The sequence below is a fragment of the Vanderwaltozyma polyspora genome, genomic scaffold (genome assembly GCF_000150035.1).
Source record: "Vanderwaltozyma polyspora DSM 70294 KpolScaffold1060 genomic scaffold, whole genome shotgun sequence".
Lineage (NCBI taxonomy): Eukaryota > Fungi > Ascomycota > Saccharomycetes > Saccharomycetales > Saccharomycetaceae > Vanderwaltozyma > Vanderwaltozyma polyspora.
The window spans coordinates 1,109-27,007 of NW_001834667.1; the positions used below are offsets into that span (position 1 = coordinate 1,109).

General features: G+C 32.4%; 6 protein-coding genes and 2 further genes across 6 annotated transcripts, besides 4 other annotated features; 5 read left to right on the forward strand and 3 right to left on the reverse strand.

The window, feature by feature from the left end:
* Nucleotides 1-741: 741 nt before the first annotated feature.
* On the reverse strand, nucleotides 742-1,443 carry PRE5 (proteasome core particle subunit alpha 6; the record flags this gene model as incomplete). Its single annotated transcript, XM_001645157.1, has 1 exon — nucleotides 742-1,443. The coding sequence occupies one exon, from the start codon at nucleotides 1,441-1,443 to the stop codon at nucleotides 742-744; it is 702 nt and encodes a 233-aa protein (XP_001645207.1).
* Nucleotides 1,444-2,028: 585 nt separating this feature from the next.
* ELP6 (Elongator subunit ELP6) lies at nucleotides 2,029-2,844 on the reverse strand (the record flags this gene model as incomplete). Its single annotated transcript, XM_001645158.1, has 1 exon — nucleotides 2,029-2,844. The coding sequence occupies one exon, from the start codon at nucleotides 2,842-2,844 to the stop codon at nucleotides 2,029-2,031; it is 816 nt and encodes a 271-aa protein (XP_001645208.1).
* A 492-nt stretch (nucleotides 2,845-3,336) lies between these two features.
* Nucleotides 3,337-4,635, forward strand: ZUO1 (zuotin; the record flags this gene model as incomplete). Its single annotated transcript, XM_001645159.1, has 1 exon — nucleotides 3,337-4,635. The coding sequence occupies one exon, from the start codon at nucleotides 3,337-3,339 to the stop codon at nucleotides 4,633-4,635; it is 1,299 nt and encodes a 432-aa protein (XP_001645209.1).
* A 562-nt stretch (nucleotides 4,636-5,197) lies between these two features.
* Nucleotides 5,198-5,620: a sequence feature (similar to hypothetical protein; correction of possible frameshift sequencing error~similar to Saccharomyces cerevisiae ERV29 (YGR284C)).
* On the forward strand, nucleotides 5,198-6,101 carry Kpol_1060p4 (the record flags this gene model as incomplete).
* Nucleotides 5,622-6,101: a sequence feature (similar to hypothetical protein; correction of possible frameshift sequencing error~similar to Saccharomyces cerevisiae ERV29 (YGR284C)).
* Nucleotides 6,102-7,951: 1,850 nt separating this feature from the next.
* Nucleotides 7,952-9,085, forward strand: Kpol_1060p5 (RNA methyltransferase; the record flags this gene model as incomplete). Its single annotated transcript, XM_001645160.1, has 1 exon — nucleotides 7,952-9,085. One exon carries the CDS (start codon nucleotides 7,952-7,954, stop codon nucleotides 9,083-9,085), a length of 1,134 nt encoding a protein of 377 aa, XP_001645210.1.
* A 1,628-nt stretch (nucleotides 9,086-10,713) lies between these two features.
* Nucleotides 10,714-11,658, forward strand: BGL2 (glucan 1,3-beta-glucosidase; the record flags this gene model as incomplete). The annotated part of the gene is made up of 1 exon (XM_001645161.1): nucleotides 10,714-11,658. The coding sequence occupies one exon, from the start codon at nucleotides 10,714-10,716 to the stop codon at nucleotides 11,656-11,658; it is 945 nt and encodes a 314-aa protein (XP_001645211.1).
* A 481-nt stretch (nucleotides 11,659-12,139) lies between these two features.
* Nucleotides 12,140-16,522, reverse strand: YOR1 (ATP-binding cassette transporter YOR1; the record flags this gene model as incomplete). Its single annotated transcript, XM_001645162.1, has 1 exon — nucleotides 12,140-16,522. One exon carries the CDS (start codon nucleotides 16,520-16,522, stop codon nucleotides 12,140-12,142), a length of 4,383 nt encoding a protein of 1,460 aa, XP_001645212.1.
* Nucleotides 16,523-19,480: 2,958 nt separating this feature from the next.
* Nucleotides 19,481-25,228: a sequence feature (similar to hypothetical protein; correction of possible frameshift sequencing error~similar to Saccharomyces cerevisiae HFA1 (YMR207C) and ACC1 (YNR016C)).
* Kpol_1060p8 lies at nucleotides 19,481-25,864 on the forward strand (the record flags this gene model as incomplete).
* Nucleotides 25,232-25,864: a sequence feature (similar to hypothetical protein; correction of possible frameshift sequencing error~similar to Saccharomyces cerevisiae HFA1 (YMR207C) and ACC1 (YNR016C)).
* Nucleotides 25,865-25,899: the final 35 nt, after the last annotated feature.

Below are 25,899 nucleotides of genomic sequence, written 5' to 3' on the forward strand. Positions count from 1 at the left end.
ATACTATTTTGATTTATTTGCCCTCTATTTCATTGCTTTACCGAAACATTGGGTTAAGTTGGTTTTCACCTTCTCATTTGCTCAAGAACTAGACAGGACTTTTGTACTATCTTAATTAATTATATTATACTATTTATAATAATTTGTAGTGCTGATTTTGACATTTTTACCATTTGTGACCAGACAGTTCTACATTAAGAAGGCCCTAAATTTCTAAATTCAAAAGCATTGGTAAATTTCGAACTAAATAAACTCTTATTTTTAGATTTCTGGAGTGAAGAAGCCCCAAAAATTGTAATATTTAGTAATCACTCAATTACTGGTTTAATACTTTTGTAGAAGTTTCTCTCGTTTTAAATTTCAAGTATTTATCAGTGAATATATATTACATTACTTCTTAATATTAAAAATAAATTGTTTTATTTCAGACTGATTCATATATTGAGTTTACTATATCTGATATTAATGATGGTTAACATTGTACTTGAATTTTTATAGAAATCTCAATGTTTATCAGAAGCCTTTGGATATAGTACTAAATAGAGCAACCTCGGACGTTTCCCAGTTAACAACTAACCAGAATTATTAACATTTTCAACAAATAAATGAATAAATAAATAAATAGGTGAAAAATTCAGATTTGAATAAAGTGATATTATAAAATATAATGCGATATATAAAATGACGTTAAATTCATTATATAATTGATATGAATTTGAAAATCTTTAAGAGGAAACCTAATTAAAGGTATGGTGTGACCTTCTCATTATCAAATTGTGTGAATGGTTTATCTACCCCTACAATTGCAATTGATAGGTTCTCTGTTGTAAGTGTTTCATCTTTTAAGGACTGTCTTAATGCTTCCACACATGTTTTGATAAGTTCTTCTGGATCCTCTAGATCTACAAAATTATCCATAACTTTTTCCAAGTAAGTTTTAGCACCTTGGGAACGAGCACCAATTGCAGAACCATAAACTTCTAAAGTATTACCAGATGGTTGGAATTCTAATAAATGAGCCCCACTATTATCGTAACCAATAAGTAATAAACCAACACCATATGGTCTACCACCATAAGATTGGGTGTTTTGTTGTGCTTTATCAGATAATAAATGTCCAGCTTTTTCAACTGATAATTTTCTATTGAATACTAATTGCGAATAATGGCATTGTTGTCTTAGATAATTACTTAAGACACGAGCGTCAGGAGCTAGACCTGCCAAGGAAAGACCTAAATGTTCATCACATTTAATAATCTTCTTCTGATAAGACGATAATTCATCAGCATTTCTCTTCAAAGCTGCCAATACAGCGTATTTATTAGAACGTAACCCCACTGTAACACTACCTTGCTTAATTGCCTCTAAGGCATATTCTACTTGGAATAATCTACCAGTTGGAGAAAAGGTAACTGTATCACCGTCGTAATTATTTCTAAACATCCTTCAAAAAACTGTTTCTTGCAAAAATAACAATACCCTCCTAGTCAATTGTCCCCTAGGTCTCTTGATCCTCAATCACCTCGACAACAATTAATATAATCCTATCTTTAATTCAAATCTTTAACTCTAAAAGAGTACTACTTCTTTATATCTATCTTTACTTTAGGATAATAATAATCTTTAAATTGTATCTTATTTCGACTAGTAACTTTTCGCCACCCAATATCATATTCGACGAACAGTATAAGGTAATCCGACGATAAGAGAAATTGAAAGATATTTGAGATCCGGGTAAACTTTCTATAACAACTACAGCCATACCATACTTAAACACCTTCTATATATATAGATATACATAAACATGCAGTTTAGCTTTAACCTAATTCAAATGCACCATACCAATTCACCACGAATTTATCTTGCTCATTTGGATTATTGGATGTTATATTATAATTTGTTGGGATCATATCCTTCTTGTCGATGCAATGCTTGTCACGATTTTTAATTCATTGGAATTGTGACAATGCTTTATTAATTAATTAATTAATTAATGAATTATGGAATTGAATTATATTGATGGTTTCCTCATCTGTAAAACAATTTAGTCGAGTCCTTTTGGGTTAAATATAGAAATTCGTTTTCTACAACATGAATATTTGGATGTGAATCGTGTGCACCACCCCTAGTGATTCTTAAAGTACCAGTTACATCCTTTGCACGCCCTGTTTCAAGAGGTTTCAAATTCAATACTGCTAAGGATTTGTATGTACAGGCAGCAGTGAATCTTGAATGATCTAAAATGTTTTTGTCTTGTGTCGATTCGTATGGTGTATTATTGAAATACAGCTCTGTACTCGTTACAACGATTAATAAACCACATTTCTTCATCAATGGTGTGATGAACCATAAACTTAACTCATCGCTAGTTAAACCTTCTATTAAACTTAGTAATATTTCTGGTTGTTCTAACACTATAGTTGAACCTGTGTCTACCAGGAATGACCCTAATATATCAGATATTATTTTGTCCTTTGGTTTACCAATGTTATTAACTACAAAATCTGTGAAAAGATCAACCATCTTATAATCATTTTTACCTATCTTTAACTTTGATAAGTTTTTATCAAAATAATCTGCATTGTGGACAAATGATGCAATTGTTATCAACGGATCATTCCTTGATGACTTTTGAGCATTACTGCTTGGAGTAGAGTCTGTCTTCAAAGAAAATGGCGCTCCCAATACTTTAGTCTCCACTAAGGCATTAACCAACCAAGTTGGCAAAGTAGCAGCAGTATGTGTAACTAAAATCATATCATTGGAATTACCATCGCATAGCTGACTCGATATAACCGATTGATCACTAAATAGTATTAAATCTTGTCTCTGCAATCCACTCATGCTTCTCTCTTCTTATGCCTTTATCTCTCTGGCTGCTTCCTATGTTAAACTAAAAATAAAATTATAAATACCAAAAATTATTTTCCAGTCACTGACCCAATACAATAATTTTAACTATTAACGACTCAATAAATAATCACTAACTCTTTAATTGTCTTATTTCATCTATATCAAATGAAAAGTTCAACTCATCGAATTGATCGATTTATTCAACTTTTCCACCCCATCGTTATGTATGTATGTAGTAACTTAACATCTCTCTGGCTGCGCTATGCAGGATGAAATTTTCAATCTTTTATCCAATACTGAAAAAATTTTCAGATGATGTATAGTGATGATGGTGATGAGGAAGTAAGAAAGTGTATATATATTAATGTATAAGATACGTTATTATAATTAAGATATTATATTTTGTATTTGCCTACTATCATAATTTCTGGGTGTTGTTTAATTTAATTTGTTGGAACTAAGCAAGCGCATAACAGTTTAAATATGTTTACTTTACCAGCTTTAACATCCGATATCACTGTTTCAGTTAACAGTGGTGCTAAATTAACTGAGTCTGTTCGTAGACCAATTGAACCAGTTGGTAAATTCTTTTTACACCATGCTCAAAGAACTTTAAGAAACCATACTTGGTCTGAATTTGAAAAGTTGCAAGCTGAAAAGAATGTTAAGACTGTTGATGAATCCAACGTTGATCCAGATGAATTATTATTTGATGATGAATTAGCTGATGAGACTTTATTGACTCATGACCCAAGAGATTGGAAGTCTGCTGATTTGTACGCTGCTATGGGTTTGTCTAAATTGCGTTTCAAGGCCAGCGATGCTCAAATTATCAAGGCTCACAGAAAACAAGTCTTGAAGCATCACCCAGATAAGATTTCTGCTTCTGGTGGTTTGAACCAAGATGGTTTCTTCAAGATTATTCAAAAGGCTTTTGAAACTTTGACTGATTCCACCAAGAGATCTCAATACGATTCTTGTGATTTCGAAGCTGATGTTTTACCACCAAAGAAGGGTGATTCTTATGATTTCTTTGAATCTTGGGGCCCAGTTTTTGAATCTGAAGCTCGTTTCTCAAAGAAAACTCCAATTCCAACTTTAGGTAACTTGGAAACCGAAAAGAAAGAAGTTGAACAATTCTACGCCTTCTGGAACAGATTCGACTCCTGGAGAACTTTCGAATTCTTGGACGAAGATGTTCCAGATGATTCTTCCAACAGAGATCACAAACGTTACATCGAAAAGAAGAACAAGGCTGCAAGAGACAAGAAGAAGACCGCTGATAACTCTAGATTAGTTAAATTGGTTGAAAGAGCTATGAGTGAAGATCCTCGTATTAAGTTGTTCAAGGAACAAGAAAAGAAGGAAAAAGAACAAAGAAAATGGGAAAGAGAAGCTGGCGCCAGAGCTGAAGCTGAAGCTAAGGCCAAGGCTGAAGTCGAAGCTAAGGCTAAAGCTGAAGCGGATGCTTCTGCTGCTGCCAACGCTAAAGCTGATAAGAAGAAAGCTAAGGAAGCTGCTAAAGCTGCCAAGAAGAAGAACAAGAGAGCTATCCGTTCTTCTGCCAAAGATGCTGACTACTTCGGTGATGCTGATAAAGCTGCTACCATTGATGAACAATTAGGTCTAATTGTCGACACCTTAGATGACGAACAAATGGTTGAAGTTGCTGATAAAATCAAAGCCGACGCCTCTGCTACCAAACAAGTCTTGCAAGACATTGCCAAGACTATGAGTGAAGGTGGTAAGTTACCAGCCAGTCTTTTATCTTATTTTTTATAGATAATATATAACCGTATTCCAAATATCGTTCATATAACATCAAATACATATTTCATTATATATTTGATAATAATCTTTGAAAAATTACGTTTATATCTACTGTCGCTTAAATCTCTCTTGCTTTCTTCGGCTTTTCTTATCGTTGCAGAAACACTCAATCCCGTTTTTCACTTCTCTCTTGTTAAATTTTACATCACATAAGTCATATGCTGAATTCATTTTTAGCCAGTCCCCATTTAACTCCTCGGATCTTTTTCTTTCCCCTTAGATATTACTAGCTAGATTCTGAAAGAACAACCTAGCAGTTCGAGATTAAAAACCTCAACATTGATTTAAAAACGAAAATGCCAAGTCATCAAATTCAAGATTCCAACATTAATTCAAAATGTAATGAGTTGATTAGCATATAAATAAAGGTAATTTTTTATTTTAGTTAAATATTTTTGAAATTTTAAGCATGGTATAGATAATAAATAGTTGTTATACGATTTCGTCTCTTGTAAAGGCTAAGAAGTTGATCGCCCTGTATTTCTAAAATTTGTTTTCTAGAATCAATTTAATAATGATATATACCCGTCTTTCAAGCAACCAGGATAATATTCCTATATCTAGAGCACCCACTAGTCAATTCCCAACCGGAAATAATAAATCGAGCAGCAAATGGAAGATAATCGATGGCAAGATATCGTCCTCTATTAACAGAATAAGTCAGAGTTCTATAGTTCAAAAAGTATTACCTTATATACCGTCGATTGCTAGGTTTTTCATTGTAGCAACATTTTATGAAGATTCCTATAGAATAATAACACAATGGAGTGAACAGGTTTACTTCTTGACTATGGTAAGAGGTTTACCTAAGATATTTATTTATCTATTTCTCATCTTGGGGGTAATTGCAATGTTGGTTAGTTCCACTGTATTAATTTTAAGAAAATATTCTACTTACGCCACACTGACATTATGTTCTTGTATATTCCTCAGGGAGTAGTTTATGTTCCTTCTTTGAATTATCCTTAATTGTAAGAAATATTAGCGTAAGGGGTGGTTTATTCATTTCATGGGGAGATACTATTGTTAATGACAAAGCCACTTTTCCTTCATTGCCAGAAGTTACAAATAAGAATGACAAGAATAAAGGTTATTTGTTATTAATTGGTCGAATTTTAATTGTTTTCATGTTTATTACATTTACATATGGGAAATCCTGGATTACTATTGTTCTTACAGTAATGGGAACTGTTTCGTTTGCAATTGGTTATAAAACTAAAATATCATCGATTATGCTTGGGGTATTGTTGGCATTTTATAATATAACATTAAACAATTATTGGTTTTATGATTACTCTAACAGGGATTTTGTAATGTACAAGTTCTACCAAAACTTGAGTATAATTGGAGGTTTACTTTTAATAACCAATACTGGTGCTGGTAGACTTTCAGTTGATGAGAAAAAAAAGATATATTGATACGGATGATTATAAATATACCTTATATAAAATTATAGAAATTGGAACTTATTTATAATGTAACAAGATAAGACGCTTTATCATTTGATTTATATCAGACTCAAATACAGTTCGGAATTTAATGACGTTTTTGTTTCCTCCAATAATTCCAATGGATAATAATAAAGTTATGAAATTTGGTTGGTATATTTTGAACCAAGTTAGTAGGGTTTACATTAAAATTTTCTAGACCTAATAGGTTCGAAATATTGATTGTTAATATGAAGATCATATTGGTCAGTTGAAATATTACTTTTCTCAACTTCATAATTCTTGAAAATCTAGTTTTACTAAGAGATCTTAAACTATTCTAGATGGCTGCTGACCAACCTAACAACAATTGTAATGACAGTAACTTATTAGATAGCTTGAAAAGCTGTGTATCGCTTTTTGCGAAATGGTTTGATTTTTTATCATGTTAAACACAATAATGTTGGATAAAGGTATAACGTGTCAGATTAAGACCCATCCATGTATATATATTGAAACCTAATTACTTATTTATCAAATAATTGAGGAGTTGTCTTGATTTTTCATTTTAATTTATGTATAAGTAAATATTAAAAAGTCATATTAATATAAAAGTAATTTAATATTTTGCTCATGAAGTTTCATTTTTTGTCATAAAAAGAAAGTGATAAAATTGGCATTAAACATTAATGATCTTGTAAACATTTTAAGGTGACTATAGTACATTAGTTGAGAAATTTACAAAATAAATTCTTGGAATATGGCAAGTTAATAAGTAGTTTTATTATATAAACCCACATTTATTATCTGATTATGTAGAGAATTATGTTGTAGATTTTCTACCGAATCATTCATAGTAATAGATTCTTTATTTATTTCCAAGGACATTCTTAATAAGTTGATATTGATCAGGTGTGTTAAAGTATATAATATACACATGGGAATATAATTAACATGACAAGTGTCAATTAAGATCTTGTCATTTCTTATATACAGTGTTGGAAAAGTTTTAACGTCAGAAATAACACTTTCGTGTAAAGTAACATTTCTTTATCCTATATGAATAATGTCGTAATACGTATATATCACGTGTTACCTCATAATTCTGACAGATTATTATACTTCTAGCCAAAAAAAAGCATTGATATTAGAGAGGTCGTCATTTCCTGTAGAATTGTCGAATTAAATATTCTATAAAATTGAAAAAAAAATGGTGTGATAATAAATTGACTATTAAATGTAGTAGATTAGTTCTATTTTGATAATAGCTTGGCAAGATGAGGATTCTTAAGGATATATTTAATTTGCTGTATTGTTTCAACATAGTTTAATACGAATGGATTGTAAGATCTAGAACACTAGATAATAAGTGTTATTATCATTCATACTTATAAAGAATAATAGTAACTACTATTTGAAACAATTGTATAGTATTGTATATTATTTACTTACTTTGTACATTAGAAGAAGAGATATATAGAACTCTTTATTAATAAATATACTTATTAACAGTACTAATCTACCACCAAATAGACGAATAAAATAAATACCATAACAGCATTTACTCGACGTACAATTATTAGATATCTACAACTAAAGAATTCACAACAAAGAATACATTGCTGATTAGTCATGTGATCAAAGATGGTAAACTAGCTAGAACATCATAAAAGACGAACATTGTAACTGAAGAGATGAGTTTTCTATCTATACATTTTTCTTAATAGCTAAAAAAAAAATATTTCAGCTCATCTCAAAAATTTAATACAGATATGCAAGTTGATTAAAAATTTTGATAGTTAGGATCTGACAAGCTAAGCAATTCCATATAACGATTCAAAATGGCCCAGAAGAGGAAATTTAATGATAATAAAAAGACTAATAAGGATGATACGTCTAAGATAAAGTCCAATCCAAAGTCGAAATCATCTCAACCAGTTTTAAAAAAGCCAAAGAAGTCGATCAAGATATTATCAAAGACGATTAATTATTCTATTTGTATTCCAACCAGTATCTTAGATAATTGCCACAATTTAGAACAAATCACTTCAACTTTGTATCAAATTGCTAAAACGGCTACTATTTACAACGTAGGTGAAATTGTAATTTTACAAATATCGAAGAAAAGTGATAATAATAATAATGATTCCGGAACTTCTAAAAATCAAAAAAAATTATCAGATTCTGTTTTGATTGCATCGTTATTACAATATTTTGTTACACCTCCATATTTAGTTAACACAGTTTTTAAAAAAGATTATCACAAATATTTCAAATACGCATCAAAATTGCCTAGATTATCAGCATTACCATTTATGAGATATTTGGATGAGGACAATGGTCGTTACAGAGAAGGTTTGACTATTAGAATGTCTAAACCATCTAGTAACAACAATTCTAATAAGGGTAAAGAATTCAAACAGACTAAATATGTCAACGTAGGAAAGCCAGAAGCATTGGAATTAAAAACTCAGTTAGTTCCTGTAAACGTCAGAGTTACTGTTGATACTATTGAGAAAAAAGTAGTGTCACCACAGGAGGCATACGGTGATTTTTATGGAGCCCAATTTTCTTACGGTTATCATGTAAGAATAGCTCAATCATTTGGCAATGTTTTCACAGAATGTTCATTTAAAAATGGCTATTCACAAGCAGTTTGGATTAATAGTGGTGATTATTATTATAATGAAAATTTAAAGAAATATAATAAGATAGAAAATAATTTAGGAAGAATCGAAAAAATAATCAGATCTGAACCTGGAAATACAGACAATATGTCAAATTTACTTCTAGTATTTGGTAAATGGGATCATGTAAAGAAAAGTTTCAATGATTCCAAAGACCAATTCGAAGGTTGTGAAGGTGCTCATCAATTTTTTGATGGTCAATTAGAACTCCCGGGAACTGTTCCTCATGGACGCATTCAAATTCAGGACTCATGTATGATATCGTTAACTTTATTATCTACTATGTAATGATTGCATATACATGCATATACATGCATATAAATCCCCTCTCCCCCACCTTAACTGCCAAAAATACCGACAATATCGAGAATGACCACTAATAGAAGTTAAGTTTACCTAGCATGAATATTTTATAATTTTAGTAGTGATATAGAGGAAAATCTTCTAGTATAGTAGAGTCTTATGAGTTAGTACAGATAGATAGACACATGTATAGTAAAAATGCGAACATTAGAAATTTTCAAATCACCTTTGGCTCTCATTTACTTCATACATGAGTAGGATGACCAAGAGCAAGATTAAGAACATTATCCACGAAATTAAATGTCTAGTAATAACGTCAACCTCTCTTAATAAAGAAAAGACTCAAGCAGACAAAAAATATGGTAAATAGAAAGAAAATGCACGACCACTGTAAACTGAACTAAAACTAAATACATACTGTCCTATTTTTATCAACTTCTTTATTATACCTCCTTCCTGATTCGACTGAACTTAAACATGCTGATGGAGATCAGCTGGACAAAAAACCAATAAATAACTTATAGTAACAGCGTAGGCAAGGTATATGTCTACGGAAAAAGTGGACAGTTAAAAATGAATGCATACAAATACAAAGCGTCTCATTAATTACATTCAAGCTTAACCCAAATTCTAAATTTCTCAATTCCTCCAGCATTAACTCCATCCTGAGTAAAATTAAGGAACAACAAACAACTTAAATGGTAAATACAAAATAGACAGTCAGCTAGACTAAAAATTATTACTACGAAAAAAAATGTAGACAACAAATAATTAACTTGGATCAAACCTTCTGATGCTCTCTCTTATTTTATTTCTGGATAGATAGAATTGACTAGGCAAAAGTTTACTCAATTCTATCTCTCTGTGATTTCACCATTAATAGGACAAGGAGAAAAATATCAGCAATAAGCTCTTGCTGCTCTCTATGACGTCTCTTCCTTGGTAGTTTTTCAAAAAGGCTTCTAAAATTAGAAGTACAAAATTGAATATTTTTCTTTGATTTCGGTTCTGTACGGCTTTTCTCAGAAACAAATTCAAAAAAAGAACCGAAAACTGTCTCGAGGATGAGAAAAAGAAACGAAATTTTAAACAGTTTCGAAATTGAGAAGCTGGTAGAAGAGAAACACACATAGACAATACCTATCCATACAAGAAGAGGACTTGGGATACAAGCAAGCAAGTAAGCCAGTACTGGTCAATTATTATTGATGAAAACTGGTGATTTTAAATCAGTAAACATAGGGATTTAATGTTTATATTATTCTTTTTTTATGTAAGTTTTCGTTCCCATTCATTTGATAAACATAACATTTGTTGATAATTTCCTAAAGATATTTCATAATTTTATTTTATTTATATTCTATTTTTTTTTTTTTGATATATAGTATCCATAGAATTTTTGATTTTAAGCTACAATTTTTATATTTAATAAGTGCTGAATAAAAAAAAATTTTCCCTTCATTTTTCTTCCAGTTCTATTTTCTTTTTTAGTTTTTTGATTCGATTTAATCTTGATTTTTAAACATTATTTGTTATTGTTTAGATCAAAATTTTCATTTATAGATCATACAAGAAATCAATCGTTTGATAGAATACTAACATACTCTGTAACGATGCATTTATCTACTTTAGTTGCTGCAGCTACTGCTTTATTATCTGCTACTCAAGTTGCTGCTATTGGTGAATTAGCTTTTAACTTGGGTGTTAAAAACAATGATGGTACTTGTAAGTCTGTTTCTCAATTTGAAAGCGATTTAGAAGTTTTAAAAGGTTACACCGATACTATCAAAGTATACGCTGCTTCTGATTGTAACACTCTACAAAACTTGGGTCCAGCTGCTGAAGCTGAAGGTTTTAAATTATTCGTTGGTGTTTGGCCAAACGATGATGCTCATTTTGCTGCTGAAAAAGCTGCTTTACAAACTTACTTACCAACTTTAAAGGAATCTACAGTTGCTGGTTTCATTGTCGGTTCTGAAGCTTTGTACCGTAAGGATTTGACCCCATCTGAATTAGCTTCTAGAATCAACGAAATCCGTGATTTAGTTAAAAATATTAATGATTCTCAAGGTAATTCTTACTCCAGCAAACAAGTCGGTACTGTCGATTCTTGGAACGTTTTAGTTGATGGTTACAGTACTCCAGCCATCACTGCTAGTGATTTCGTTATGGCTAACGCTTTCTCATACTGGCAAGGTCAAACCATGCAAAACTCTTCTTACTCATTCTTCGATGATATTATGCAAGCTTTGCAAGTTATTCAAACCGCTAAGGGTTCTACTGACATTACTTTCTGGGTTGGTGAAACTGGTTGGCCAACCGACGGTACTAACTTTGAAAGTGCTTACCCATCTTTGACCAATGCTGCTCAATTCTGGCAAGAAGGTATCTGTGCTATGAGAGGTTGGGGTGTTAATGTCATTGTTTTTGAAGCTTTCGATGAAGACTGGAAGCCAGACACTTCTGGTACTTCTGACGTTGAAAAGCACTGGGGTGTTTGGACTTCTGGTGACAAGTTGAAATTTTCATTATCCTGTGATTTCTCAGGTTCTAAATAAATAGGCTGATCTTTAGATCTGATAAAAGATTCCCTTCCATTATACCCTTTCTTAAATGTTTATAATTAAATATATATTTTCCACTTCGTTTTATAAGTAACTGATCTTTATAGGACATAAAGACATTATCATTTTTGCAGTTTTACACTTATAATAAATTAGATTATTTTTAAGAATTTTGTCTTAACAAATTTCAACGAACTGAAATTGAATGACTGACCAACAAAACAACGAATGTTTATAAAAAATACTATTATTAAGTTAATATACATTGATTTTTTTTAAATTAAATACATTTCTAATATATACATCAATATGATTGAATGATTTTTTAAAAAAAATTTACATTATTTTTAAAATTAAAATGCCAAATGAGTAAAATGCGATTTACTACTTCCAAATATTAATACTTTACATTAAATAATCCTGTGCCAAAAAAAAAATAAAGAACAACTAATTTACAATAAAGGACTTTTTATCATTATTTTAATTTGAAATCCTCTTCAGTGATACCTGATCTCATACACATACTTGTGAAAATACCGTCCATCTTATACAAATTATATGGACTATCAAATTCTGCAATTTCACCCTTTTCTAGTACTAAGATTCGATCATAATTCAAAATCGTCTTCAATCTATGAGCAATGCATAAAATTGTACATTCACTGAAAGCTTCAATAATACGATTCTGAATTTTATTATCAGTTTCATAATCAACTGATGATGTCGCCTCATCTAAGATTAATACCTTAGAATTACGAACCAATGCTCTTGCCAAAGCTAATAACTGTCTTTCACCCAACGAAAAATTACTACCCTCTTCTTCAACTTCTTGATCTAAATGGAATTTGTGTAATTCCTGAACTTTACTATTGCCAGTTGACTTTTGTGTTTTAACCTCTTCAAGACTTTCCTTATCTATGGAACCACCTCTTGATAAGGCATCCCATAATTCATCATCTGATCTTTCTCCAAAAGGATCTAAATTCTTTCTAATAGTACCTCTAAATAGAACAGGATCTTGGGGAATAATCGATAAACTTCTTCTTAAGTCAAACAAACCAATATTACTGATATTCACTCCATCAATAATAATTCTGCCTGATTCCAATTCGTTAAGTCTGTATAAAGCACTCATAATCGTAGATTTACCAGCACCAGTACGACCACAAATACCAATCTTTTCACCACCATTAATACTCATGGAAAGATTCTTTAGAACAGCTGGTAAGCCAGGTCTGTAAGCAAACGATACTTCTTCAAAATCAATTTTACCTTCCTGAGGCCAAGATGGATCAGGTGAGCTTTCTGGTTTACGATATGCTGCTTCCGTTGGAAGTTCAGTTGCATATGATACCAATCTTTCAACACTATTCATATCATTTTCAGTCTGCGTTAATGCTCTCAAAACAGTATTCAACAGCCCTGGTAATTGTAATACGTAAGTTAACAAAACACCTACAGATGAAGCTGAAATGTGGAATTGCCTAGTAACACATAACAGAGCAATAATTAAAGCAAAACAAACTGCAATCATATCCAAAAGAACGGCAACCCATCTTTGAACACAAACAACCAAATAACCGGCTTCATTCATTTTATCAATCAAATAATCCGACTTCGCCATAAATCTCTCTTCACTATTATAAAATCTAATAGTATCCATACCACCAAGAACTTCATTTAAATTATTGTAAACAAATGATCTTTGGATAGCTTCCAATCTTTTGATTTCTCTACCGGCGCTCTGGTAATGGTTACTCACCAGAACAAATATTAATAGAATAAATGGAATGGCGATTGCGAACCATGGTAAATAAATGATACACATAACACAGACACCAATTATATTTGCAAATTGGGCCAACATCAAACGAACATTTTCTGTCAGTTCATTATCTAAACTATCGGTATCTTTTGTAAATCTGTTCAAAATACGACCTAGTGGGGTTGTATCCAAGAAAGCCATTGGTGTATGAAGAATTCTACGAACTGCACTCAAGTTTAGTTTCTTAGAAGCGTTTACACCAATAAAACAAACAATTGTGAATTGAGAAGTCATAAAAATATAACCACCAAAGACAAAAAAAGAGTACAAACCCATGTAAAAGCTAGTCGACCTTGTTGGAAATTTATCTTCAGTCCAAAATGAAAGCCATACGGATGAGAATAGAGAGCAGAATGTAGTTGCGGTCACACAGAATACATACAATGGTATTACAAGGAAACCCCATTTGCCTACAGCTGCCTTTAAATAACTTTTATAAATATACCATCCGATACTATTAACTGCTCTTTCTTCTTTGTTAATGATATGACCATCAACCTCACTTTTTGTAGTAACTTTAGTAAGATTTTTTTCTAATTCAGATAATTCTTTTACTTCAATTTCAAATTCTTCATCTTGTTCTTCATCTTCGTCTTGCTTTTGGGTAGTATGTTCCATTAAAGTTATAAATGTTTGATTACGTTTCTTTAGTTCTTCAACAGTACCAATATCAACAGATCCATCATTTCCTAAAACAATAACACGGCTTGCATTTTCAACTAAGGACAATTGATGTGTGGCCAAGACTCGAGTTTTGCCATTTAATAATCCTAATAGACATTCATCCATGATTAGCTTACCTACACGAGAATCCACAGCACTCAAAACATCATCAAACAAGTAAATATCTTTATTCTTATAGACACATCTTGCTAAATTTATACGTGCTTTTTGACCACCGGATAAATTAATACCACGTTCACCAATTTCAGTCATATCACCGGCGGGTAATATATCTAAATCTGCATCTAAACAACACGCTTTAACAACCATATTATATTTGGATTTATCAAAGGGGGAACCAAAGATAATGTTATCACGAACTGTAGCATTTTGAATCCATGGATAACCTCCCATTAATAATTCACCATTGATTTGTACTGAACCCTCGGTTTTTTCCATCAAACCAGACATTGCATTTAAAAGAGAAGTTTTACCGGTACCAATCGGACCAGTAATCATAATAAATTCACCTTTATGGATTTCTAAATTAATGTCTTTAAAACCTGAAAATGCAAATTTTTCGAGATCAACTGGACTGCTTTCTTTTGCTGATGGCTTCTTAGACTCTTCTTTTTTCTTAACTTTATCCTTCTTATTTTTATTTTTATCCTTTTGTTTAGCTTCTTGTTCGGCATCAATTTTTTCATAGTCTGGCCATTCAAATGAAGCATTTTTCATTCTTAAAGCTGTATTTGGATCTATATCTGAAGTTGGAGCCATTTCATCCAATAGTTTCTGATTGATCTCTGGAGCTTCTAATAAATTTTGGAAACGATCTAAACCTAAAATCATATCGATACCAGTACTAATAGCAATAGGGAAGAAGAACATTTGTAAACTTAAGATTTGAAATAATGACAAAGAAGCAAAAATATTGCCCGGTGTTCTTCCTGAACTGTTCACTTTATACATTGCCAAAAACGTCACTAAAGACGCGATATTTGGTAATGACATTGCCAGAGCGATCATAAAATTTCTGATAAATTGCATTTTTCTAACTTTATCTATTTCATTTGTCCTAATATCAGTTATATTTTTTTCATACGCATCTTCCCATGCATAATATTTAACCATTTTCATATTATTTAAGATTTCTCTCATCATTGTCACTCTAGCGTCTGTAAAAATTAGAGATGTAACTCTTAAACCGATAATTTGCTTAAAGACAAATAATGAGAAGAAAAATGAAGCAAAGAAGACACCGATACCAACTAAAGCAATAGGCCCTAAATTGACAATAAGTAATACAATACAAATTGCCAAAGCGGCAGGGAAACCTGCCAAAAACGGCTGAAATGAAATAGCAAATTCTATTCTTGCAAGATCTGTAGTGACAAAAGAAGTAACTTTACCGTTTGGGAATTTATGTTTTGCATAACCATTTGCTCTAAACATTTTACTTAAAGCTGCTTTAGTCAATACCGATTTTGCTTGAGAACCAGTCAATTGAGAAGCACAGAAAAAATGGTTAAAAAAGACACCATTAACAAAGATCATAATACAAGCACCGAAAGCATAACCAATCCCTTTATTTACATGTAAACTTGGTACCAATGCTTTTGCTTCGACGAATTCAATTAATCTTTTAGTCAATAAAGGATTTAGACCTGATGCACAATTTGATAAAATAGCACAAGTGACAGCCCATAGATATTGATATTTAAACGTGAAGAATAAAGCTCTTAAAACAGTAAATCTTGGCAATTCTGTATTTTCTACTACTTCTTGATCTGTAGCATCTGGATGTAATTTTTTATATTCATTACGATACTTTTCAAAATAAAAGTTCATATTTTTTTCAAAGCTTTTGTAAATTGCGTCGATTGACATTTTTTTATCAGTTATAAAAAGATCATTTGGTTGAATTGTTCTTTTATAACCCACTTTAATGATTGGGAATACCCACCAAATGAATATTCTTGAAATGATATTTGCATGATATAAGGGAAAAATCTTCCTTTCATCATCATCTTGTGGAACAGGTGGGATTTTTTTTGAATGGAGGAAAGAGAATAATCTTTTCTGAGGGTAGATTTCAGAATCTGTGACTTTTTCTAAATCATCTTGATTTAAGAAAGTTTTAGGTTTATTTGCCTCTACTTTATATTCACCTGAGGGTAAAAATCTATAGCTAATATCAGTTGAAGCATCGGATTTTGAATTCAAGGTTGATAAATTTACACTTCTTTGAAATGAAAGACCATTTTTATCATAATCTTTTTCATCATAATCAGCATTCCTTAAGTTACCGGCACCATTGTTGTCACCACCTGCAGACGAAGAATCACTACTGGTATGACCTATTAGCATTGTTATTTACTAATAATAACAGTCGAGTCGAAAGAGTATGGGTGCAGGAATGACTCTTGAATACTGTATATATAGAAATATAATTTAATCACTACCCAAATTCAAACAATTATGAAAAGTAATATTGCAGATAATCTTGTTGCCACCACCACTACTTTAACCACCAATAATATATATATGTATATATATATAAATGATTTCAAATTATTATTAGTATACGCCAAATGGAAGGATGAGTAATTGAGAGTACCCAGAAACGAAGTAGCAACGAGCTTAATCTAACAAAGAGAAACCAAACAAAACCAACAATAACTGAAGAGTTTAGTTAGGTAAGGTCTATTTGCCAATTGTAGGAACAAAAATAGGCACTAGATAGCCCTTCTTTCAAAAATTCAATCTATAAAAGATAAAAAGAGGGACTAATCAGCAAACTACTTATATAAACTAAAGTAATGTTGCGTTGCACCTGTGAAATTATTCCAGAAGGTACTACAAACTTACTGGACAATAAGATTTGAAAGTTACACACTCACTCATCGATATATACATCGTTAAAATCCAAGTTCAAGTTAGAATTCAAGCTGATTAATAAATCAAGTTTCGAACAAAGCCTAAATATTTCATATCTGTAGCCATCTGCAGGATAATGCATAGCAGAACATAGCAGAGCATAGCATAATTAGATGCTCCAATCCTGCAAAAGCACCAGGATATGATGAGATGTTGTTCATTTCGAAACGATATTAGGCACTAACTGGGTAATAATGCGAATTTATGTTATGTATGAGGTTGGTTGGTTTGTATGGAAAATAGTGAATGAGATTAGTTTCTTGTTATGGCAAAAGAGAGAGAGAGAATTGACTGCAGAGTAGAGGGGAAAAACTACCCAGAAAGAGAGGAAGAAAGAGAAATAAAATAAATCCAGAATTCATTTCGGTTCGGAAAAACACCGAGAGCAGTGCTTGGCCAGAGAGAAAGAGCTGCAACAAAAACTTAGACGGATGTTGGTGGTGGATGGGGCGGGAGGAAAGACTAAGACTAAGACCAAGATGAAGTCGAACATCAAACTGGAAATAACAGTGTAATGTTGCACGACATGTATTTACATGTTATTTTTTTGTTGGTATAAAATTCTCAGCCTCGATCTCCTTGGTAACCGGATTGGAAGAGGGATGGATATAAAGCGGATTGGTGCCATATGCACAGAAGGTAATGGAGAAGACGGAAGACAAAGGACAACTCATCCGGGGGACTAGAGCCTGCGTGATTTGGCTCGGACAAAGTATGGCCAGCTGTTTTAGTACTAACTGTGCAGTATACGGTCTGTACGCCCTCGCAAACGTTCCATAGTTCTTGTCTTCCCATCTCCAATTACCAAGACATATCATATCATATCGTACACTCTGAGGCAGGCCGGAAGTAACGGAGTATAGACATAACGCTCAACGGTAGGCAGGGAAAAATGGCACAAGAGTAACATTTGTACGGCAGTTCCACTTAAAAAATTAAAGCTAAAAAAGTCTAATATACTGTCGTCCGAAGTTCAAACGTATTCCGCTCTTATTTCCATGGGGTTTAGTAAATAGGGCCCACTTAAAAGGTCAAAAAAAAAAGAAATCGCACCCACATAAAGATAAATATCAAGTTACCCTGAAAGCCGAGCTTAGCTTGTATCAATTTTCTTGTTGTATTTTTGGTTTGTTCCAAATATTATCACAACTCCGAGCCGAACTTGATTTGGTGTGATCATCATCGCTATATGACTTCATGATGATAGAACTAATCAATTGTATGATAGATAATGAATATTTTATAGATTATTTTCTTTTTTTACATCTAATCAGTTATTGATAAGAAAGATAACTAAAATTGGTTGCAATGTTATAAAAATGACAACCACCGGAAAACATCATCTGACATGAATATATAAACTCACCCTTTCTATAACAACCCGAAAGTTTCTAATTTTTTTTTTTTCTCAGTTGATTAACGGTTTGAATATTGATTGATACGACGAAGACAATATTCAATTTCTCTTACCCGAACCTAAATGGGTTACCGATTCGGTATGCCATTTTTTTGTTTGGGTTCGCTTGATTCAGGTTTTCTCGAAGTTCTTGAATATAGAATTCGAAATTACTAAATTTTATATGTTAGCATTATACTGTTCTAATCTCATCGCTCTATGATTACATACAGTATTTTGTCTTTGACTTTAAATTCTTGATCGCTTCTTGTATAATTACTACTGATGTTTGTTTTCTATGTTTTTATACTATAATAAGGACAAAATATCAAAAATAAAAAATACAAAAGATAAGGTTTCACTAATCCGATATTTACAATACGTAAAGTAAAATATGATCGTATAAAAAAAAAGGAAGGAAAAAGCATTTCAGTAATTACATTTTCAAAAAAGATAGGTACTCATATAGACATTGATTTCGTTTTTAGCATAAATCACAGATATATCTCATCTTCATCACTTTATCTTTTAACTATTTTTTTTTCATTCCATCTTTAAATTAAAAAATACCCTATCTTATTAATTTATAATCTATTTCCAAGATACTGTCCTATCGTGGTTCAATTCGCTTCAGATCTCAGAGGAGACTGCTCTCTTTGAGACCAAATTCTATACCACGTATAACTAAAACAAATCTCACTCCAATTGCATTCAATGTATCGCAAAAATGGTTCATCCATAGTTCAAACTATAAAATCAACGATTATTCTTTAAAACATTCGATTTTACCAAATAATTTCATTGGCAATACTACAATTGATCAAAAAATTAACCATCCTCTACAAAAATTTGTTAAAGATCACGATGGCCACACAATAATTAGAAAGATTCTTATTGCAAATAATGGTCTGGCCGCTGTAAAAGAAATAAGATCGATCAGGAAGTGGGCCTATGAGACTTTTGGTGATGAAAGAATAATAAAATTCGTAGTAATGGCTACTCCTGAAGATTTTGATGCAAATGCTGAGTATATTAGGATGGCAGATCAATATGTAGACGTGCCCGGTGGAACAAATAATAACAACTATGCTAATGTTGATTTAATTGTGGACATCGCGGAGAGATGTAAAGTTGATGCAGTCTGGGCAGGTTGGGGACATGCTTCAGAGAATCCGCATCTGCCTGAGTTATTAGCTCAAACTAAAAATAAAATTGTATTTATTGGACCTCCTGCAAATGCAATGAGATCAATTGGTGATAAAATTTCAAGTACTATTGTAGCTCAAAGTGCTGATATTCCTTGTGTCCCATGGTCAGGATCTGGTTTAAAAGAAATTGAAAAAAAGAATTCCACTGGCATTATCTCTGTAAATGATCAAGTATATTCAGAAGCGTGCTGTACTTCACCACACGATGGTCTTGAGAAGGCTAAAAAAATAGGCTTTCCTGTAATGATAAAAGCTTCAGGTGGTGGTGGTGGGAAAGGCCTTCGAAAAGTTGAACATGAAAGGGATTTCATCTCTCTTTATCATCAAGCAGCTGCAGAATTACCGAGATCTCCGATATTCATAATGAAGTTAGCTCCAGACTCAAGACATTTAGAAGTTCAAATTTTAGCAGATCAATATGGTACTAACATTTCACTATTTGGTAGAGATTGTTCTGTGCAGAGAAGACATCAAAAAATTATAGAAGAAGCTCCAGTTACAGTTGCTCCTGAAAGAACTTTTCGAATGATGGAAAAGGATGCAGTAAAATTAGGAAAACTAGTAGGTTACGTTTCAGCAGGTACTGTCGAATTTTTATACTCTCAGGAAGAGGATAAATACTACTTTCTAGAAATAAATCCAAGGCTTCAAGTAGAACATCCAACAACAGAAATGATTTCGGGGGTAAATTTACCAGCTGCCCAATTGCAAATTGCAATGGGAATTCCAATGCACAGGATAAAAGATATCAGATATTTGTATGGCGTAGATCCGGATTCAGCAACTGATATTGATTTTGAGTTTAAAACCAATGAATCAAGAATACGGCAAAAATGGCCAACACCCAAGGGTCATTGTATTTCATGTAGAATAAATGCGGAAGATCCAGATAAAGGTTTTAAGCCCTCTAGCGGTACTTTAGAAGAACTAAATTTCAGATCATCCTCGAACGTATGGGGTTATTTCTCTGTAGGCAGCAAAAGTAGCATTCATTCTTTCTCTGATTCCCAATTTGGTCATTTATTTTCTATGACTGATGATAGAGATAAATCTAGAAAAGAATTGGTCATAGCGTTAAAAAATTTATCAGTTAGAGGGAATTTAAGAACTACTGTTGAATATTTATCAAAGCTGCTTGAAGCGAAAGATTTCAAAGAGCAAAAAATAACTACAGGATGGTTAGATAATTTAATTTCACACAAGACTACGTCAAACAAACCAGACTCACTTCTTTCTGTTATATGCGGAGCTGTTACAAAGGCATTTGTAGCTTCAGAATCTAGCAGATCAGAATATATTAATTCATTGCAAAAGGGACATATTCTTTTCCCATCAAAATTACCAACTATATTCACAGTTGATTTCATTTATGAAGGTATCCAATATAAATTCGATGTAACTATATCTGCCCATGATAGATTTACGCTAGAAATAAATGATTCCATTTGTGAGGTTAGTGTCAGAAAATTATCAGATAATGGCTTACTAATAAATCTTGGAGGCTTATCACATATGGTTTATTGGAGAAAAGAAGCTACATCTACCAGATTATTAATTGACTCTAAGACAGCAGTTTTAGAAGATGAAAATGATCCTACAAAGCTTAGGACACCATCTCCGGGAAAGCTTGTTAAATATCTTGTAGAAGATGGCGAACGCATAAAACCAGGAGAACCATTTGCTGAAATCGAAGTAATGAAGATGCAACTCCCATTAATTTCTGAAGAAGATGGTATTGTTCACCACTTAAAGCAACCAGGTTCAATAGTTTCAGTAGGGGATACAATTGCCAATTTGGAATTGGATAATAAATCTAACGTCAAACATCCTATACTGTTTAGCGGTAAATTACCTGACTTAGGCTCACCTATAGTAGAAGGTACAAAAAAAGCACATAGGTTTAAAAGTTTGGTATCAAAATTGGAAAATATCTTAAATGGATACGAATCAAGAACTGAAATCAAGTCCCTCGTAAAAGATTTAGTTCATTTGTTAAGGGATCCACGTCTTCCTTTCTCTGAATGGAAACTACATATGTCTGGGTTGCACTCTAAAATACCTTATGAATTAGATGAAAAAATTAATAACCTAGTGCAAGAAGCTTCTAGCACAACTGAAATATTTCCTTCTGAGAAAATTCAAGATTTATTAGTGACGGCTGCTGAAAAACATCATTCAGATTTTTTATTATTGAAAAACATCAGTCCCCTATTAGACATCACTGGTCGTTATTTAAATGGACTACATAAACACGAGCATTCTGTATTCGTCAGCTTGTTAAAACAGTATTATGCTGTTGAGAAGCTATTTCAGGTAGATACTGTCACAGATGAGAGTGTTATTTTAGAGCTAAGGGAACATTATCATGATGATTTAAACAAAATAGTCGATATTGTCCTATCACATTCTAATGTTAAGGCAAAAAATAAACTTGTAATGGAAATTCTAAATCATTATCAACCTGTCTATAAAATTTCTCTAGAGGTGACCTCTTTATTGTCACCTTCTTTGAAACTGTTATCCGACTTGAAAGCTAAGTCTAACTCTGAAATTTCATTGAGAGCAAGACAAATGTTAATTCAAGGTACTTTACCATCAATAAGAGAGAGAAATGGAAATGTAGAGAGATCCCTATCTGAATCATCAAAGGATGTTGTTATACAAGGTAATGAAATCAATTTATTAGACAGTAGTACGCAAAATTTAGAAAACCTAATAAATACAAATACTGTTATATTTGATATTTTATTTCCTTTTCTCTCGAATCCCAATATAAAATTAGCATCAACGGCAGCATACGTTTATATTCGTCGTTCTTATAGTGGTTTTGGTGTGAGTGAAATTAAAATGCAAAGATTCAATCATAACATAATATGTCACTGGAAATATCAGAATGCTTCTACTATCTTTGATTCATCTCATTCAACCTCATTTGATAAAAAAAATAAGATTCTACCAATATCCGATACGTTTAATCTTTCTATTGATAAGGATCAGTCATTGAAATCTAGTTACCTCATAACTGTTGGGTGCTTATCTGAACTACGTACTATTTTAGTAGAACTGTCCAATGGTCATATTTTTACAAATATTCATACTGGCAGTATAAGCAAGAATAAGAATTTTACAGTTTACATTAATTCTTTTAAAGATTGTAATGATCCTGATGAAATTTTTATCTATTTGAAAGAGACTATTGAAGAGAATAAAGATCTTCTCTTGGAGGTTGGAACAAATCAGATCACTTTTATGTATATATCTAAATTAAACCAATACCCAAAATACTTTACATTTAGAGGAGGAACATTTGAAGAAATTCCAAAACTTCGTGACATTGACCCTGCTTTGTATGATCAGTTAGAATTAGATAGACTGTCAAATTTTGAAACTAAACACATAAGTACGGAAAACAAGAATATGAGAGTATATGGTGCTAGAAGTAGGTTATCAAATTTTGATAACAGGTTTTTTACGAGATGTATTATTCGTACCCCAAGATTCTCAGATGAGATATCGATACATGATTATTTGAATAGCAAAACTGAACATCTAATGGTAGACGTCTTTAATAATTTAAATGCTTGCGACACGATTGATTCAGACTTAAATCATATTTTCATTTTTTATAATGCAATTTTTGATATATCGCCGTATACTCTCCAAAAAATATTCAAAAACATATTTAATAGGTTAGAGCAAAAATTAAATGATGTTAGGGTTACCTCTATTGAAATCAGAATTGTTGCAAGGGACCCTGTGTCAAAGAAGCCAGTTTTTATTAGATTTGTCAGAGATAATATTAGTCGTTACAATGTTCAGACATATCTATATAAAGAAATGGCTACTTCGAGTACAACAATTAATTTAATTTCAATTGGGAAAGAAGGTCCGCTCCAGGGTATATCCATTGCTTCTCCATATAATGTAGAAAGATGGCTTCAACCTAAACGTCATAAGGCATATTTAATGGGAACAACCTACGTATATGATTTCCCCAATTTGTTTCGTCAAGCTGTTCTAGATCAATGGAGCAATAATTTATTATGGGCATGCCCGCCATTTAATCATTTTACCGTTAGGGAACTAATCCAGAATGATAACGGAGATTTAATAGAACAGACTCCGCGACCAGGAACTAACGATATTGGAACAGTTGCGTTTAAAATTCACATGAAAACACCTGAATATCCAAACGGTCGTGAAATTGTAGTTTTAGCCAATGATATTTCATTTAAGTTTGGCTCCTTTAGTGTCCGTGAAGATAAATTCTTTAATAAAGTAACTGAATACTGTCGTAATCTTGGTATCCCTAGAGTATATATTTCAGCAAATTCCGGTGCAAGAATTGGAATAGCAGAAGACTTAATTCCCCTATTTGATGTTGAGTGGAAAGATACCAATGACTTCACAAAAGGTTACAGTTACCTATACATAAGTGACGAAAATATGGATTATTTGAAGAAAACTGGCAAAGAAGATTCCATTGTAACCGAACGTGTAATTGAATGTGGTAAAACTAAACATATGATAAAAGCAATTATTGGATCTGATGACGGTATAGGTGTAGAATCACTTCAAGGTTCGGCGTTGATTGCTGGTTCTACAGCAAGAGCCTATAATGATATTTTTACTATTACTATTGTCACTGCAAGATCTGTCGGTATAGGTGCATATCTTGTGCGTCTAGGCCAAAGAGCTATTCAAGTGGAAGGACGACCAATTATTTTAACAGGCGCCTCTGCCATTAATAAATTGTTAGGTTATCCTGTTTACAGTTCTAATTTGCAGTTAGGTGGAACTCAGATTATGTATAAAAATGGTATTTCTCATTTAACAGCGCAAAATGACTATGAGGCAGTATATTCTGTAATAAGATGGTTGTCATATGTTCCAGAAAAACGAGATGCTCCTGTTCCAGTTATTGATTCAAAGGATCCCTGGAACCGTGATGTTGAATATGTTCCTGAATCAAAGGAAGCGTATGATGTCAGGTGGATGATTGAAGGTCGTTATATAGGAGATCATTTTGAATGTGGCTTATTTGATAAGGGTTCATTTTTTGAAACTTTATCAGGATGGGCTGAGGGCGTGGTTGTAGGAAGAGCTCGTTTGGGTGGTATTGCTGTAGGTGTGATTGCAGTAGATACCAATACTTTCAAAAGCACGATTCCGGCAGACCCAGCAAATCCAGAGTCGACCGAAGTAGTGATATATGAGGCTGGCCAAGTTTGGTATCCAAATTCTGCCTACAAAACTGCCCAAGCTATAAACGATTTTAATAAGGGCGAACAATTGCCACTAATTATATTTGCGAACTGGAGAGGTTTCTCAGGTGGGCAAAGGGATATGTTTGATGAGGTGTTAAAATATGGTTCATATATTGTGGATTCCTTAGTGAAGTATAATCAACCAATTATTATATATGTACCACCAACTGGTGAGTTGAGAGGCGGTTCTTGGGTTGTTGTTGATCCATCAATTAACCCTGATCAGATGGAAATGTTTGCTGATTCTAGTGCAAGAGCAAGAATGTAAAAGCCAAAAGCAATGGTTGGGATTAAATACCGTAAGGAAAAAATATTGTCAACTATGCGAAGGCTTGATAAGACTTATAAATGTTTACATGATAAATTACAACAGCTTTCATGTAAAGATAGTGAATTCGGAAATGTTTCTGAGAAATTAAAAGATCGTGAGAAGCAATTGCTTCCTATATACACTCAAATTGCTGTGCAGTTCGCAGATCTACACGATAGAACAACACGTATGCTGGCAAAAGGTGTCATCAAAAAGGAAGTCAAATGGGTTAATTCACGTAGGTTTTTCTATTGGAGGTTAAAGAGACGTTTGCTTGAAGAATACTTGATGAGAACTGCTTTAAAAAATGTAGATAAAGTTCCCAGATCTGAATTAATGTCAATATTGCAAAGTTGGTATCCTCCAAATATATCTAGTAATGATGATAGAAAAGTCACGGAATGGCTTGAGTTAAATTACAACAAATTAGTGAAGAAGTTATGTTCATTGGCATTTGATTCTTTCATGCAGAAGGTTTCTGATTCGATTATTAAAAACGAAGAGGAAGGTATGGATAAGATTACTAAAATCTTAAAAAATTTACCTAAAGCTGAGAGGGACAAGATTGTCAAGAGTTTAAATGACGAATAACTTAATGTAAAATTCCAAAATGAATATTTAAATGA